Genomic DNA, 12,635 nt, shown 5'->3' with positions numbered 1-12,635 from the left:
AGGGGGTAGGGAGTGTAGGCCGGTTTGGTACAACGAAGGTATTCTATACTTATCTTAGGTGGTTAGTAGATGCTTTGTACAGTAGAAAGAGGACAAAGAGAGGGAAAGAGGAGCGGGTTCAGCCACCTCCCCTTCTACCGTAGCTCTACCTTATCAGGTAGGGTATGTAACATGGAGCGCCTACAAGGGGTAAGCGGTAGCTGCCTTATTGTTTGCCCTTTATTGATTGGTATAGTTATTGAGTCTGTCGGATCCGGAGGGATTATTCCAGGGGTGTGTGGCTGTAGGTCCTGCACCATGTCCGGGGCAATACAGAGAATCTAATGAATAGACTTAAGGGTAGTTTTTACGTGAGTAGGGAACCGGACCAATTGCAAATACAGAGAACAAATTTGGAACTCAATGGAAGTGTGATGACAGCAAGTACCATACATTCCATTTGCATGCGAAACGAACTGTAATCATACCGGTAAGCCAGTCATCAATCAATGCTATGCTGTACGCATCACGGTATCAAATCAAACCAGCAATAACACCCCGGCTAGCCACGCTTGCTTGCTAGCTTTTTGCACGTAGCGACTCAATAAACCTTTGGACAACCAACCAACTCGCCTACTAACCACTAACGCAATCTTATGAGAACGGCACACAATAAACGGAAATAAAAACTCAGATGGCCGACTAGATGCAATATCCTTGCGATTTTTCAAAAACAATGAAACAACTTTTGTGAAGAGGTCATGCAGCGAAGACAATTTGTCTCAAACACCCAATAGTCAGCGCTTCGCTTGACTAGGAGGTCAAGTCGCAAGAGAGAAGGGGAAGTGTGAGGGACTACTAAACAAACAACACCAGAAACATGTAATGCAAGAAACGACGATGTAAATGCAACAATTTGGTATCTGTGCGGGGAAATGAAAACAAATCGGGGGAAGAACCCACCAAACGAAACGAAGAGAGGGGAATATGTGAGTAACTTTTGGTAAGAGAAGGAACAAGAAAGTTAAATCTCGAGAGCCTCAATCGCAGCTTCGGGCTCGTGACTTTCGGCCTCCAAGGCATCCACGGCACGGTGCAGCTCGTGTTCGCCAACCAGAATGGTGCCCGCACGAGCCGTGCTCAGAAAACTGATTTCCACGGCATCCATCGCCAGGTCCATGTCGGGTTGCAAACGATGAGTTGGGAAGTTCGTGTCAAGGCCAATAGGGCGCACCGGTCCACCAGACCCCCAGCTGGAAGATAGGAAGGGCCTGAATACACTGTCGAGGGAAGTGCCGGAGCCATTGAAGGAACGGGACAAGAACGTAGATACATCAGTCTCCGCGTCTCCTCGATCGTGGGTAGCATCGGCCAATCGACTTGCCACACCACAGACAATCCCTGTTGCCTGCAGGGGCAGTTTGCGGAGATCTAGCATTATGGGAACCAGGATCTCCTCCTTCGATCCGAGAAGAAGACTGGACTCATCATCCTCGTCTGTGGTTGTGGAGTTTCCATGGGAGAACCGAGGGAGGAGCCGCTTCTCCAACAGAAGAGATGCCGCAGGATCAGCGGCCGTCAAAGTGAGTGAAAGAAAGCGTGGCTTGTCCACGATCAATGTGGTGGTCAGGGCCTCCCGGAGAATCTCAATGGAGCTGGTGTTACTGCTGAATTGATGGTGGGCAGCGCAATGCACCAAACGAAGAGATCGATCGACAGAAGGAATGATGTGGTTCTTGCGCAGTGACGAGAACGTGCGCACTTGCAATTCATCCAACGATGAAGGAGGAGGCGTAGCTGGAGGGGAACTCAGGCTGCTTGCCGAACGGGAGGAGACAGGGCTGAAACAGCTACTGTACTGGGCCTGGTTGTTGTTGATGAAAGCCTCCGTTGACAGCTCGAACTGAAAGCCACGCTTCTCCAGCGTTTCAATCACCTGAGATTTGCTGCGCAAGGGGACAATGATGTAATCGGAGAAGTAAGTCGAGATGAAGAAGATGGAGCTGCAACATTCCAGTCAGTGTGTTACTCAGAATCTCACATTGATCGATACGTACATTCCAGCCATTGCCAGTGGCCGGGTAAGTTCGAGGACCCGCTGGCCGGCTTCCAGGCCCTCGCCGTACACCTGCATGGCGATGAAATCATCATGGCTGATTGATAGGCGACTCTGGCTGGACGAATTATTGCGAAGGAACTTATCAACCAACGGAGCAAAGTACTGGTTGGCAAGCTGTCTCGGGCACATAATCGAGCATTCCACTGGGGTGATTGAGAGGTTCAAGAATGCGGGTTGCGCATCTTTGGGCATTTCGGCACGGCCGAAGTCCTGGCCATCTGCCCGATTCTCAGCGATAGGTGATACCTCGTGGAAGAGCACCTGCAGGATCGGGTTGAGGAAGAACGGATAGAGATCGAGCGGAATATGCACTAGGGCCAGCCGATCTTCCTGTATTTCCACGACGGTTGTCAGCGAAACAAGCTTAACCGGGGTAGATGCCATGGCGCCTTGTCTTGGAGACAATTTGGGACATGACAGTGAAGGTCTTCAGTTGTTGTAGAGGATAAATAAAGACTTACCATGAACTGGACCTGGGCAGAGATTAGAGACAGCGACTTCTCCATATTGGTAGGCAGCGTGTGAGTATGCTAGGTTGTGTGCAGAGAAGTGCCGCCAAAGTGGCTGATTCACTGTAGGGGCCGCCGACACTCAAGTAGGATGGATATTCAAATAAGCCAGCGGGATGGCCGGCACGGTCTAGCACCAGTTAGAAGTAGAAGAGTGGATAAAAGTGTGGAGACTCACAGTATAGATGAGAACTTTTTAGTGTTGACAGGAATAAGTAGAGAAGAGTGGAAAGATAGATGTTGATTCAAGTGACAAAGGAAGCGACTAGACAGGCAAGTAATAAAGCATGTATGGAGCCACCAGGCAGCGCCGTGCAGTGCAGGCAAGGCAGATCAATCGCCCGGGCGATCACTTTGATCTCAGGGATTATGACGCCAGCCAGGATGTTGAGTCAGGATCCTTTGTTCGCTTCTTCTTTCTGTGTTTGAAAGACCTGAATAGTTCGTAGCCTCGCCCGATCATTGTTTTCCGACCCCTGGTTACGCCATTGTCCGAACAGATGGTATCAATCGGTTAAGGTGTAGCACGCAAGTAGCTGAGCGATGCGCAAGGCAATTGAAGGGGATTACGGCATTAAGGAGGAATTTGCGTCACCGTCAGGGGAGGGGATTGTGGTCTTGTGAGAAGATTAAGCAGATCGAAGGTTAATTGAGGGTGGGTGAAGAAGAGAGGGGGAGGAGGAGGAGGAGGAGGAGGAGGAGGAGGAGGAGGAGAATTATGATGAGGGAAAGGACAAGAAGAAGTTTTGAGTTAGTAAATGGAAGAGGAGGCAGCAGATGGAGAAAGTAGAATGAGGAGAAGAACACCACCAGTAGAAGAAGAGCTTAAGGTAGAAAAGCAGGTGACTCGACCACCATAAACCACCACCACCTCGTGGCTAGTAATGCGATGCAATTCGTCTGCTTCCCTCCAACCACCACTCTCTCTTCTACACTTTGCTCGACTGACTCAACTCACTCAATGCAATAATCAATGGCTTGGTGGAGTCTGGCCCAGTTTTTGTCTAGCTTCAAAATGTGACACTGCGACCTGACCGTTTCAGCGACAGTTCCACGGCGGATATTCGGCTAGTTGTGACAGTATGAACTGGTAAGTGGTAGTCTAACCGGATGCCCCAATTTTTCCACAGTGTTAGGCAGTGACCGTTTAAGACTAGAGAAAAAGGAAAGTAAATAGGAAGAGAAAAAAAATTAAGTTCGCTGCTGATGATGACTGGCTGCAGGACAAGACAGACCTAACGGACACCGACACCGACAGACACACACACACGCTCTCTCTCTCTGTCTCTCTCTCTTTCTCTCTATCTCGTGCTATTCCTCTAGCCAAGAACTCATCGATCTGAAAACGACTGCAGACTGACCCAACACTGGTTCTTATCCTTTTTTTTTTTTTCTTCTCTGCCTCTTCCATCCAAATCCGACAACCACAAACCGTTTTACCTAATACATCAAATCGAGTCATTCTACGCCCATTCCGGCCTTTATCTCTTGTCTCCAGCTGCCAGGCTCCACCCGACCCAGACTGCTTATCAGTAGAACCAGCAAATCCCTTTGGATGGCCGCCCCGCGCTAGGCGCTGGTCCCGACCGAGGTGAGTTGCCCTGTGCTCAGTGGCTCACTCTGCTCGGATGATGGATGATGATCGCTGTGGTAGATTATAGCGGATTTGCTCAGCAGGCGCACGGATCGATAAGCGGATGTCTTTCGCTTGGTGTTTGGCCGCCCTCCCCTTCCTTCTTCCCTCCTCCCATCCTGCGAGAAACCTTAGCAAGCAAGCCTTTCTCAATCCATCCACACACCCTTTTCTCGGCTCCCCCGCACTTTTCCAGGGGCAAGGATGTTTGGTGTGATGAACGTGTGGGAGAGCACAGCAGCAGCAGCAGCTGCTGCTGCTGCTTACTAGTCAGGCACCACGGTCGCGCAAATCAGCCATCGACCCAGTCACACAGGCCAATCCTGCAGAGAGCAAGCCATGCGTGCGTTGCGTGGCGATTTTGACGGCGATAGACTAGGGGGGCGAAAGGGCAAAAAGAAGTCGACTGTCGCCATCAAGCATCAGGGTAGTGTCGTTTCGGCTTTGGATTGCAGCTAAAAGTGAGGGGGTGGCACCCAACGGAGGGTCGACAGAGAAGCAGTTTGAAGGAATTGTGGCACTCCGGCGTGTTATTTGGTGGCTTTTGAGGACCCGACAGCCTAAGTGGGCAATTTCTATATGGACTGTGGAGCTGCCTGTCCAGCTAGCTGCCTTTTCCATGACTATACTCCGTTGTCAAGCCCGCGTTTTTTGAACTTTTGACATCGACTGCCTTGAGCGATATAAGCCAGCCAGTCAAGGATCCGATATGAGAACAATTCGTAGTGGAATGCTTGCCTGCCCTGACCACGTTACGGGCAGGAGAATAGTTCCAAAATATCCGTCTGTCTATCTGCCTTAATGCTTCTGATAACAGCGACAATAATGCAGCAATTATCCCGGCTCCGAGCGAATCCTTTTGTCTCCGTCCAAAACAACCCATCAAAATTTCGTATTCATGCACAGCAGAACAAACAGAACAGCAGAACCCAAATTACCCGACTCGATCCCCTAAACCTAACTTACGAACTCAATACTCCTAGTATACTGACTGATGCGCTTGAAGCGGTCCATCATCTACACAAAAACCAGGAGAGACAACCGATCGATCCCCATGACCTCACCAGAAGACAAGAGATCTACCTCCCTTGATTGGTTGCCCAAAGATTGACACCACCACACTCCAAGACAACCATCCACCCATCGGGTAGCAATAGAAACTTATACAACCTCCCTCCTCCACTAAAAGAAATAATCACGGATGATCGACCCGACATAACCAGGAATGGCCTGATATCTGCATGGATGGGATGCATGCATGCATGCACGGCAGTCAACCAACTTCCGCTATCTTTCGCAGCGTATACCGCATAGCCACACCCATGTACGGCAGCCTATCTCAAGTCCTAAGAGAAGGCAATACGAACGCCCACACCACGCCCTCAATCATAAGACATGGAAGCAAGATAGAGACAGAGACAGAGGGTAAGTTACAGCAGTTCATGCGCCTGGCCTCGCAAGCCACTGAGAATCCCAGCCACCACTAATGATGATGTGGTGCGGTGTGGCTGAGCGATCATAGCTAACCAAGCATAGCATCAAGGGTGCCTGGTGCTATACAATAGACAAGGGTATGCTATAGGGTAGACGGTACTTTATAGGGAAACACAGCCACAGCTCCCTGCCCCTCCCGCGAACGGTAGGTCCGATCCATCTGAGGGCTCTTGTCAAAGACCGTGCAAAAGTACAGTACCATTTGCCGAAGACCAAGGAGCCAATTCAAACCCCCGAAGCAAAAGCAGCATATCGCGTGGCACTAGGAACATCTAATCTATCCTACATCATCTTCATACAGACAATATCCCGGAGGTAAAGAGATTATAATCATAGCAAATCAACAATCTACCCACCTAACTCCTCTCCAAGACCACCGAACTGAAACACCAAACTAAGTATGTACAGTACCTCTTATCAGTAAGTACAGTACATGTAACTAGTAAGTGCCCCATGATACATCCGACCCACGCCGCATCGCGTGCACATGCACATACATACACTTAGTCGAACACTACCGAGTCCTCCGCATCCAACCCAAAGAAACTAAACTCACTAGATACTACATACTACGTAACCCAGATGAAGCGCCCCACATAACCACAGCAAAGTAAAGAACCCCAATCTGTTTTGGATAGAAAGGTCATCTGAACAATCAACGAAAGTCCATCCATTCGTATCTGCAGCGTAATCCTTATCTAATCAGTGGTTGTCTACATACTCAAAGGAGAAACCAAGTTCTCGCTGAATCCTGTTTTCTTGTTCTGGTGCAGTGTAATGCGGTAGGTAGTAGGTCGGGTGACTGATAGATACACCCGATCTTGGTCTAAATTTGGATGGTGGATGAAAAGAAGGGAGGAAGGGGGTTTCGGACTTGTGTAGGTCCGATATTCATATCATATTGGGATCGAGTTTGGTTGTTGAATATATGTGTAGTATAGGTAGTATAGTAGATAGAGGCGGAATTGGGGAAGGTATAGTCATGCTTTTTCTGCCCTTCCGGAAGTTCTTCACGTGTATGCGGCTATTTTACAGTATGATCGCGAGAAGAGATATACATCATATCTGTCTGTTCTTTTGATTTGAATTAAATGGCACCGGAGAGAAACTGCTCCCGAGAAAGTGAATCACAACGCCCGCAATGCATGACAAAGAAAAAAAATACCTAAGGAATCACAAATACAGTTCCAGACCAAACCCTCCTCTCCATAATCAATCATCATCGACACGGGCCCGTTTGGATCCTCGCTCGGAGCGATCGACCTCCTCAAGGCCGTAACGCTTCTGGCCCGATGATCCTCCGCCTCCCGTGACGTCGGCGATCATGCTGTCGATGCCGAAGGGATCTGTCGTGTCCTTTTCGAACTGGACGGGACCGTCACGAGCCTGGGACTGGATGTTAGTAGCGTGACTAGGCAAAAAACATAAACAAGAACAAGACACTCACTTCTGCTAAATCGGCACCCTTGAAGCCCTCCTTGGCGCGTCCCAGAACCTCGAACCGGCTCGACTTCTGGATCTTGCTCATCTCCTCGCCGGCGCCCTCGCCGCCGTCGTCGTCGTCATCGACCTGCGCACGCGGACGGTAGATGCTGTTGATGGCGTCCTGCGCGGCGAACAGCGGCTTGTCGTAGGGGTTGTCCTCGTTGAACCCGGAGCTCATTCCGCTCGTCTGGTTGAACAGGCGCGAGTCGTACATGGCCTCGGACGACTGCGTCGGCTTGGCCAGGCCCAGCGCGACCTTCTCCGAAATATCGCGGTTCTGCTCGCGCGCCATCATCTGGATGCGGCGCTCCGTGCCCATGCGCGACTGCCGCAGCTGGCGCTCCGCCTCCTGCCTCCGCTCGCGACGCAGCTGCTCGCGCTCGCGGGCGCCGCTCTCGTCGTCGCTCGGCGTGCGGGACCGGTCAGAATATCTCGAGGGGCTGCGGCTGACACTACGCGAAGGCGGCGACCGCGAATCCTGGCGACGACCACCACCACCGCTGGTAGCAGCGGCCCTCTCCTCGCGGGCCTTCTGAGCCAAAGCGCGCAGGTGCTCCTCCTTCTGCGCCTTCTCCTTCTCCGCCAACTTCTGCTGCATCTGGGCGCGCAAGCGCACCTCCTCCCTAGCATGGCGATCGGCGGTAAACAGCGCCTCAGCAAACTGAGCAAACTTATCATTAATCGTAACATCCTGCAAGCCGCGCCCATCAGCAGCGAGGCGCTTATCCAAGGGCACAGTATAACCCTTGGGATTCTTCCAATTGGAGACAGGGGGGGGGATCTTCCAAGCCTCCTGATCTTCAGCAGTCAACTTGCGAGGCGGAGAGTGCATAATGGGAGGCGGAGGCGAGGGCGGGCCACGGGGGATCTTCTTATGCTTGAACTTCGGCGGCTCCATCGGATCCTGCTGACGCTCAACGATCTTCATAATCCGATCATTCTTCCCACGCGAGGCATCGCCCATCTGGTTGTTCGCGGGCGTGTAGCGCACGAAAGTCGGCTCGGCGCGGCGCCCGCCCCCGCGCACGTTCTTGGGCTTCTGCGCCGACACGGCGCCCTCCACCAAACTGGCCAGGGCGTTCTTGGTCTTCTCCATCTGCGCCTGCACTTCTTCCTCCGAGGGCCGGTCGAGCGAGATCTCGCCCATGTCGACCCGCTGCCGCAGCGGGATCAGGTCCTTGAAGCTGGCGTGCACGACCCGGTTATCGCTGTGGCCCCGCCGCGCGATCGCGTCGTATTTCACTTTCCCTTCCGCGTCCACCTGCACCGCCAGCGCGTTCGACGTCGATGCCGCCCCCTTCCGCCCCATGTCCAGCGGGTACTGCGCAACCAGGATCTCCGGGAACGCGCCCCCGTCGCCGAAGTCCTCCGGGGCGCGCGGGCGCCATCCAGCGCGGTTTTGGTAGGGAGGTGGTCCGGTTCTCTGTAGTTGACCCGAACGGGAGACAGAAGATTAGCTTCATCGTTGGAAAATAGTGCGTTGGGATCATGATCGGGTTGGGGGTGGGCGGATAAGAAGCTGGTGGCTTACCCGGAGTACGATCTGGGATTCATCGAGTTGGCCGGGGCCCACGATCCGGGGTCCTCGGGGCTGCGCGTGTTGGGGGAGTTCCTCCTCCTCGCCGGTGTATTTCGGCTTGGGAAGAGACTTGAAGAGTCCCTCCGCTATGGACGTCATCGTGGGAGGTAATAAGTTGATGATGACCACCGAAGGATGAATGGGTGTGTGGTTCAGAGGTTGATCACATCTCAACGTCTCAAACTCGGGCTGGCAAGTTTGGCGGCGGAATTGCGTCGATGGTCACGTGGGTGCAGGGCGGTGGCGCCCGCTTTCGATATCCCGCCAGTTGAGTTCACACCGCTTTGACGACTCGAGGCCGCGAGTATGCTCTCAGACTACTCTTATATACCAAATAATGTGTCTCTGCTTGGTCGGGAAACTCGTGGTGGAATAGTCTGAAGTAGAGAATCATCAGGACTTCACTAATATGCTTTATTGTACAGTGATCTCAGTCAAGCCAACAGGATATCGAGGAATATATGAGAGGGGAATCATTTCGCAGATCTATTATACACAAAAAGAGAAGCTGCCATGCAACCAAAACACCCGGTCTCAACCATCTGCAGCATGAATGAGATTTGATGCAAACAAGGAAGGGGTCATGTATACATTATAGGGAGTGAGAAGGAAGTATGAGGACAGCATAAGAAACCAAGCCTAGGTAGAACCACCCAGCTTACAGCATATGCGAGCGCATCGGGCAGGCAACGCCCTCTTTGTCACTCGCCTCCACATAATGTTCCTTTCCATGATACGTATACCAGATCTTCAATGTCTTGGGCAGGAGAGGCGCCGGGTCGTAGAACCCGAGGATGTGGAACTGGAAAGCATTAATTAGCATGAAGCCGGAATACAGATGGTAAGATGAAATACTAACCTTGGCCGTGTCCTTGGAAATCACCAACTGGCCGTTGTCAACTAACGCCATGACCGGGACAGTGACATCAGCCACCTCAGGCTCCCTATCGCTGCCATCACTCCTCTTCTTGTTGTTCTTGGGATAGTGGCCATATTCGGCCCGGGTGATCACCAGGCCATCGTGACTGGCCTCCCGATCACGACGCCGTTGCACCTGATCCATCATCAACTGGATGGCCTGCTGGCTCTCCTCCCGCTTCTTCGGCACCAGCTTCTTCAGCTGCTTCTGTCGTCGAGCGATCACCCGACGGTGGTTCCGGCGTTCCCTCGGGCGGATAAATCCAAACTCTAGCGCGCAGTACGCGACCCAAGGGAGCAGAACGGCCAACGCAGCGGCATCAGCATTGGCCGCTTCGAAAGGACAGACGGTAATCGGCAACTTGATCTTCTGGCCCAGGCGGCTCCAAGAGACGGTCATGACGAGTCCATTCGCCGACTGAACGCCAACACCCAGCCCCATACGTGTCAACCCACCAACCCGACGGGATCCCTCGATATGCCAGCCCAGCGATAGATCGAACCCAACCGTACTCTGAACCGCAAGCCGGACTGACCGTGGCTCTTTCCCTTGGGGTAGATGATAGTGAGCCTCGGAGCTCCATTGGGAAAGCGGCGCGTCGGTGGACGGCTTTCCGGAGAAGATATTGCGGGAGTAGCTGAATGACAGACCACCCATCATCGGACTAACGGCGGCACCTAATTGCCACGCCTCTGCAGCATTGTTGGCCTTGCGGCGTTTGGAGCGGACATTCTCGAACTCGATGTCTTCCTCGGCCTCGCCGTCGTCAATGTCGTCGTCGACACTAGCCACGTACTTAGTCGTCGGCCGGGACAAGACACCGAACTGGAATTGGCTCAGTTGTCCTGGGATAAAGAGGATATTTTCGAACGCATCTCGAACCTCGAATTTGGGATTGAGGAATTGGAGGAAGCCAAGCGGCCAGGTGAGCGTTCCACTCGACCAATTGGCGAACACATGTTTCTTGTCGCCGATCTGCTTGGACAGCCGGGCCCCCAGCATCGGGGGCGCAGTCCAAACCGGCTGCTGAAAGACAGTGTTTAACTCCAGCTGGAAGGGTCTCGTGCCGGGGACAAGGGTAAAGGGTTTCGCCCAGCTGACATCGAGCTCGGGGAAGGGCAGCACGGAGGCATTTACCGAGAGAGCCGAATACTGAAGAAACCTTAAGGACGGATTTCCCAGGATGCCCTTGGAGCCCGATAGATCCGCAAAGGTGTGGCTTGCGCCGAGTCCCAGTTGCAATTCTTTGGTCGAGATGACCAACGGGACAGGAACCTGGTCGGTGGTTAGTGACGACTGAATGAATGCTCATCGGGACAACTTGACAACAGAACACACCTCTCTAATCTCCGGCTCCTGATCCTGGACCCGGATCTCCAATTTCTGGGTCAAATGGCGAATCTTGCCCGAGATTCCAGCATTAATGACCATCTCAGGGCCATCAGCAAGCGACGCAAGATCTTTTTGTCTGGAGCCACCCTCCTCCGCCTCGTCCTCATCGTCACCATCGCCCTCCTCCTCCTCCTCCTCCTCCCCAAAAATATTCCCCCAAGTCGGCAAAGGCGCCTTGAACGAGAACCCAACGCCAAAATTCGCCAACTTGGGGTCCGGCACATGCAAATAAACCTCCCCAGCGCCTTTATCGACGGAAATCATATCCGACGCATCAATCCCCAAAGTAAACGTACCCTGCATGAGTCAGTCAGTCAGCGCCATCCATCCCAAACCCAACCGCCCAATAAACCGGCAACCTTCAACCCCACCCCCAAAGAGATGAAAAGAAGGAAATCATAAACATACCTTCCCCTCAACCAACGCATTAACCGCCTTCCGCTCCCTCCTCTTCATCCTCTCAAGAAACCACCGCCGAAATTCCTCAGGACTCTTAACCTTAACACCCACCCTCCACTCTTTCCCCCGCGAGCCTTCACCACCACTACCACCACCATGCTCGTTCGCATTCCCGGCGGCGGAGACGCCATCAAACTCCTCACGCACCCCCTCCGCCCCCAAAAGATCATAGACCACGCGTTTCCGCCCATCGATTAACGTCTCGTACGCCGTCCGAATACGTTCGAAGTGTCGCTTTGCTGTCTCGGCTAGATGGGCCGGTTGTTTGTCCGGGTGGAAGGAGAGGGTGAGTGTGCGGTAGGCGGAGCGGATTTGGGTGTCGGTTGGTGGGGGGTCGCGGGGGAGGTTGAGGAGGGCGTAGTAGTCTTCTTCTTCTGATAATGATGATGATTCCTCTGGGTAATTGGGGTGGGGGAGGGTTTCATAGTCGTCTTCTTCTTCGTCTTCGTGAGTGTAATTGTGGGTGTGGGTTTGGTAGTCCGGCGCCGATGGCGGTGGGGAGGTGTCGGGTTCGAGGGCTGGCATTTTTTTTCCCTCTCCTGCTATTCGAGTTTCGGGTTCAGTTGTTGGTTGTTATTATAGTGGTTGTGGTTGTGGTGGTTGTGGTGGTAGCTGTAGCTCGAAGAAGGAAGTTCTTGTCGTTCGTAGAGAGAGGATCAAGCGCCTTTTTTTCTTCGAGAGAGCGGATCTGCTGATGAACTTCCTAAGTATCGAGCGTGATAATGGTGAAGGGGTCAGTGATTAGGTTGTGTCCGGCGGAAGTATAAAATAAGCTGTTGCTGGATGGGTCTCTTTCTACCCAAGAGAAAACCCGTTGTCGCAATTGGAATCAATGTGCCGGCGCCGGAATGGGTAAGAAGCTGGCTGGCTGTCCTTCTGCAGTGTCCGCTCAGTTCTGGACCGGGACGGAGGGGCGGGCGGAAAGAGCGGGGAGAGACATACCGGAAAGTAACTGATCAAGTCGCGGGAACGGGGTCAAACAACTGTCGCTCATAAGTCCATGTTAAATTCAAAGAATCATCACTTCAACCACTATTGTGACTTGAGTGCGGCATCGAGTATGTCCG

The 12,635-nt window shown here is 52.7% G+C and overlaps 3 protein-coding genes across 3 annotated transcripts; all 3 read right to left on the bottom strand.

The window, feature by feature from the left end:
* Positions 1-663: 663 nt before the first annotated feature.
* On the bottom strand, positions 664-2,700 carry BO97DRAFT_186731 (ACT domain-containing protein). Its single transcript, XM_025690432.1, has 3 exons — positions 2,560-2,700; positions 2,037-2,428; positions 664-1,982 (listed from the first exon to the last, which is right to left on the bottom strand). Exons 1-3 carry the CDS (start codon positions 2,602-2,604, stop codon positions 1,004-1,006), a joined length of 1,416 nt encoding a protein of 471 aa, XP_025548353.1. The 5' UTR covers positions 2,605-2,700; the 3' UTR covers positions 664-1,003.
* Positions 2,701-6,692: 3,992 nt separating this feature from the next.
* On the bottom strand, positions 6,693-8,959 carry BO97DRAFT_375312 (SKIP/SNW domain-containing protein). The gene is made up of 3 exons (XM_025692983.1): positions 8,751-8,959; positions 7,182-8,642; positions 6,693-7,120 (listed from the first exon to the last, which is right to left on the bottom strand). Exons 1-3 carry the CDS (start codon positions 8,895-8,897, stop codon positions 6,947-6,949), a joined length of 1,782 nt encoding a protein of 593 aa, XP_025548352.1. The 5' UTR covers positions 8,898-8,959; the 3' UTR covers positions 6,693-6,946.
* A 497-nt stretch (positions 8,960-9,456) lies between these two features.
* On the bottom strand, positions 9,457-12,093 carry BO97DRAFT_417083 (J domain-containing protein; the record flags this gene model as incomplete). The annotated part of the gene is made up of 4 exons (XM_025696457.1): positions 9,457-9,600; positions 9,658-10,992; positions 11,056-11,406; positions 11,518-12,093. The coding sequence occupies 4 exons, from the start codon at positions 12,091-12,093 to the stop codon at positions 9,457-9,459; spliced, it is 2,406 nt and encodes an 801-aa protein (XP_025548351.1).
* Between the last annotated feature and the right edge of the window lie 542 nt (positions 12,094-12,635).

This window comes from Aspergillus homomorphus (genome assembly GCF_003184865.1).
Source record: "Aspergillus homomorphus CBS 101889 unplaced genomic scaffold BO97scaffold_40, whole genome shotgun sequence".
NCBI lineage: Eukaryota > Fungi > Ascomycota > Eurotiomycetes > Eurotiales > Aspergillaceae > Aspergillus > Aspergillus homomorphus.
Note: the sequence above shows the minus strand (reverse complement) of the source record. Positions and strands in the feature narration are given on the sequence as shown.

Bases quoted from the DNA above. Each gene is read 5' to 3' on its own strand.
- BO97DRAFT_186731 (XM_025690432.1), bottom strand. From the start codon at position 2,604: ATGGAGAAGTCGCTGTCTCTAATCTCTGCCCAGGTCCAGTTCATG. The intron at 2,429-2,559 runs GTAAGTCTTTAT...GTGGAAATACAG, and splicing joins CTGCCCAGGTCCAGTTCATG to GAAGATCGGCTGGCCCTAGT. The intron at 1,983-2,036 runs GTACGTATCGAT...GGAATGTTGCAG, and splicing joins CCACTGGCAATGGCTGGAAT to CTCCATCTTCTTCATCTCGA.
- BO97DRAFT_375312 (XM_025692983.1), bottom strand. From the start codon at position 8,897: ATGACGTCCATAGCGGAGGGACTCTTCAAGTCTCTTCCCAAGCCGAAA. The intron at 8,643-8,750 runs GTAAGCCACCAG...GGTCAACTACAG, and splicing joins AATCCCAGATCGTACTCCGG to AGAACCGGACCACCTCCCTA. The intron at 7,121-7,181 runs GTGAGTGTCTTG...ATCCAGTCCCAG, and splicing joins AGGGTGCCGATTTAGCAGAA to GCTCGTGACGGTCCCGTCCA.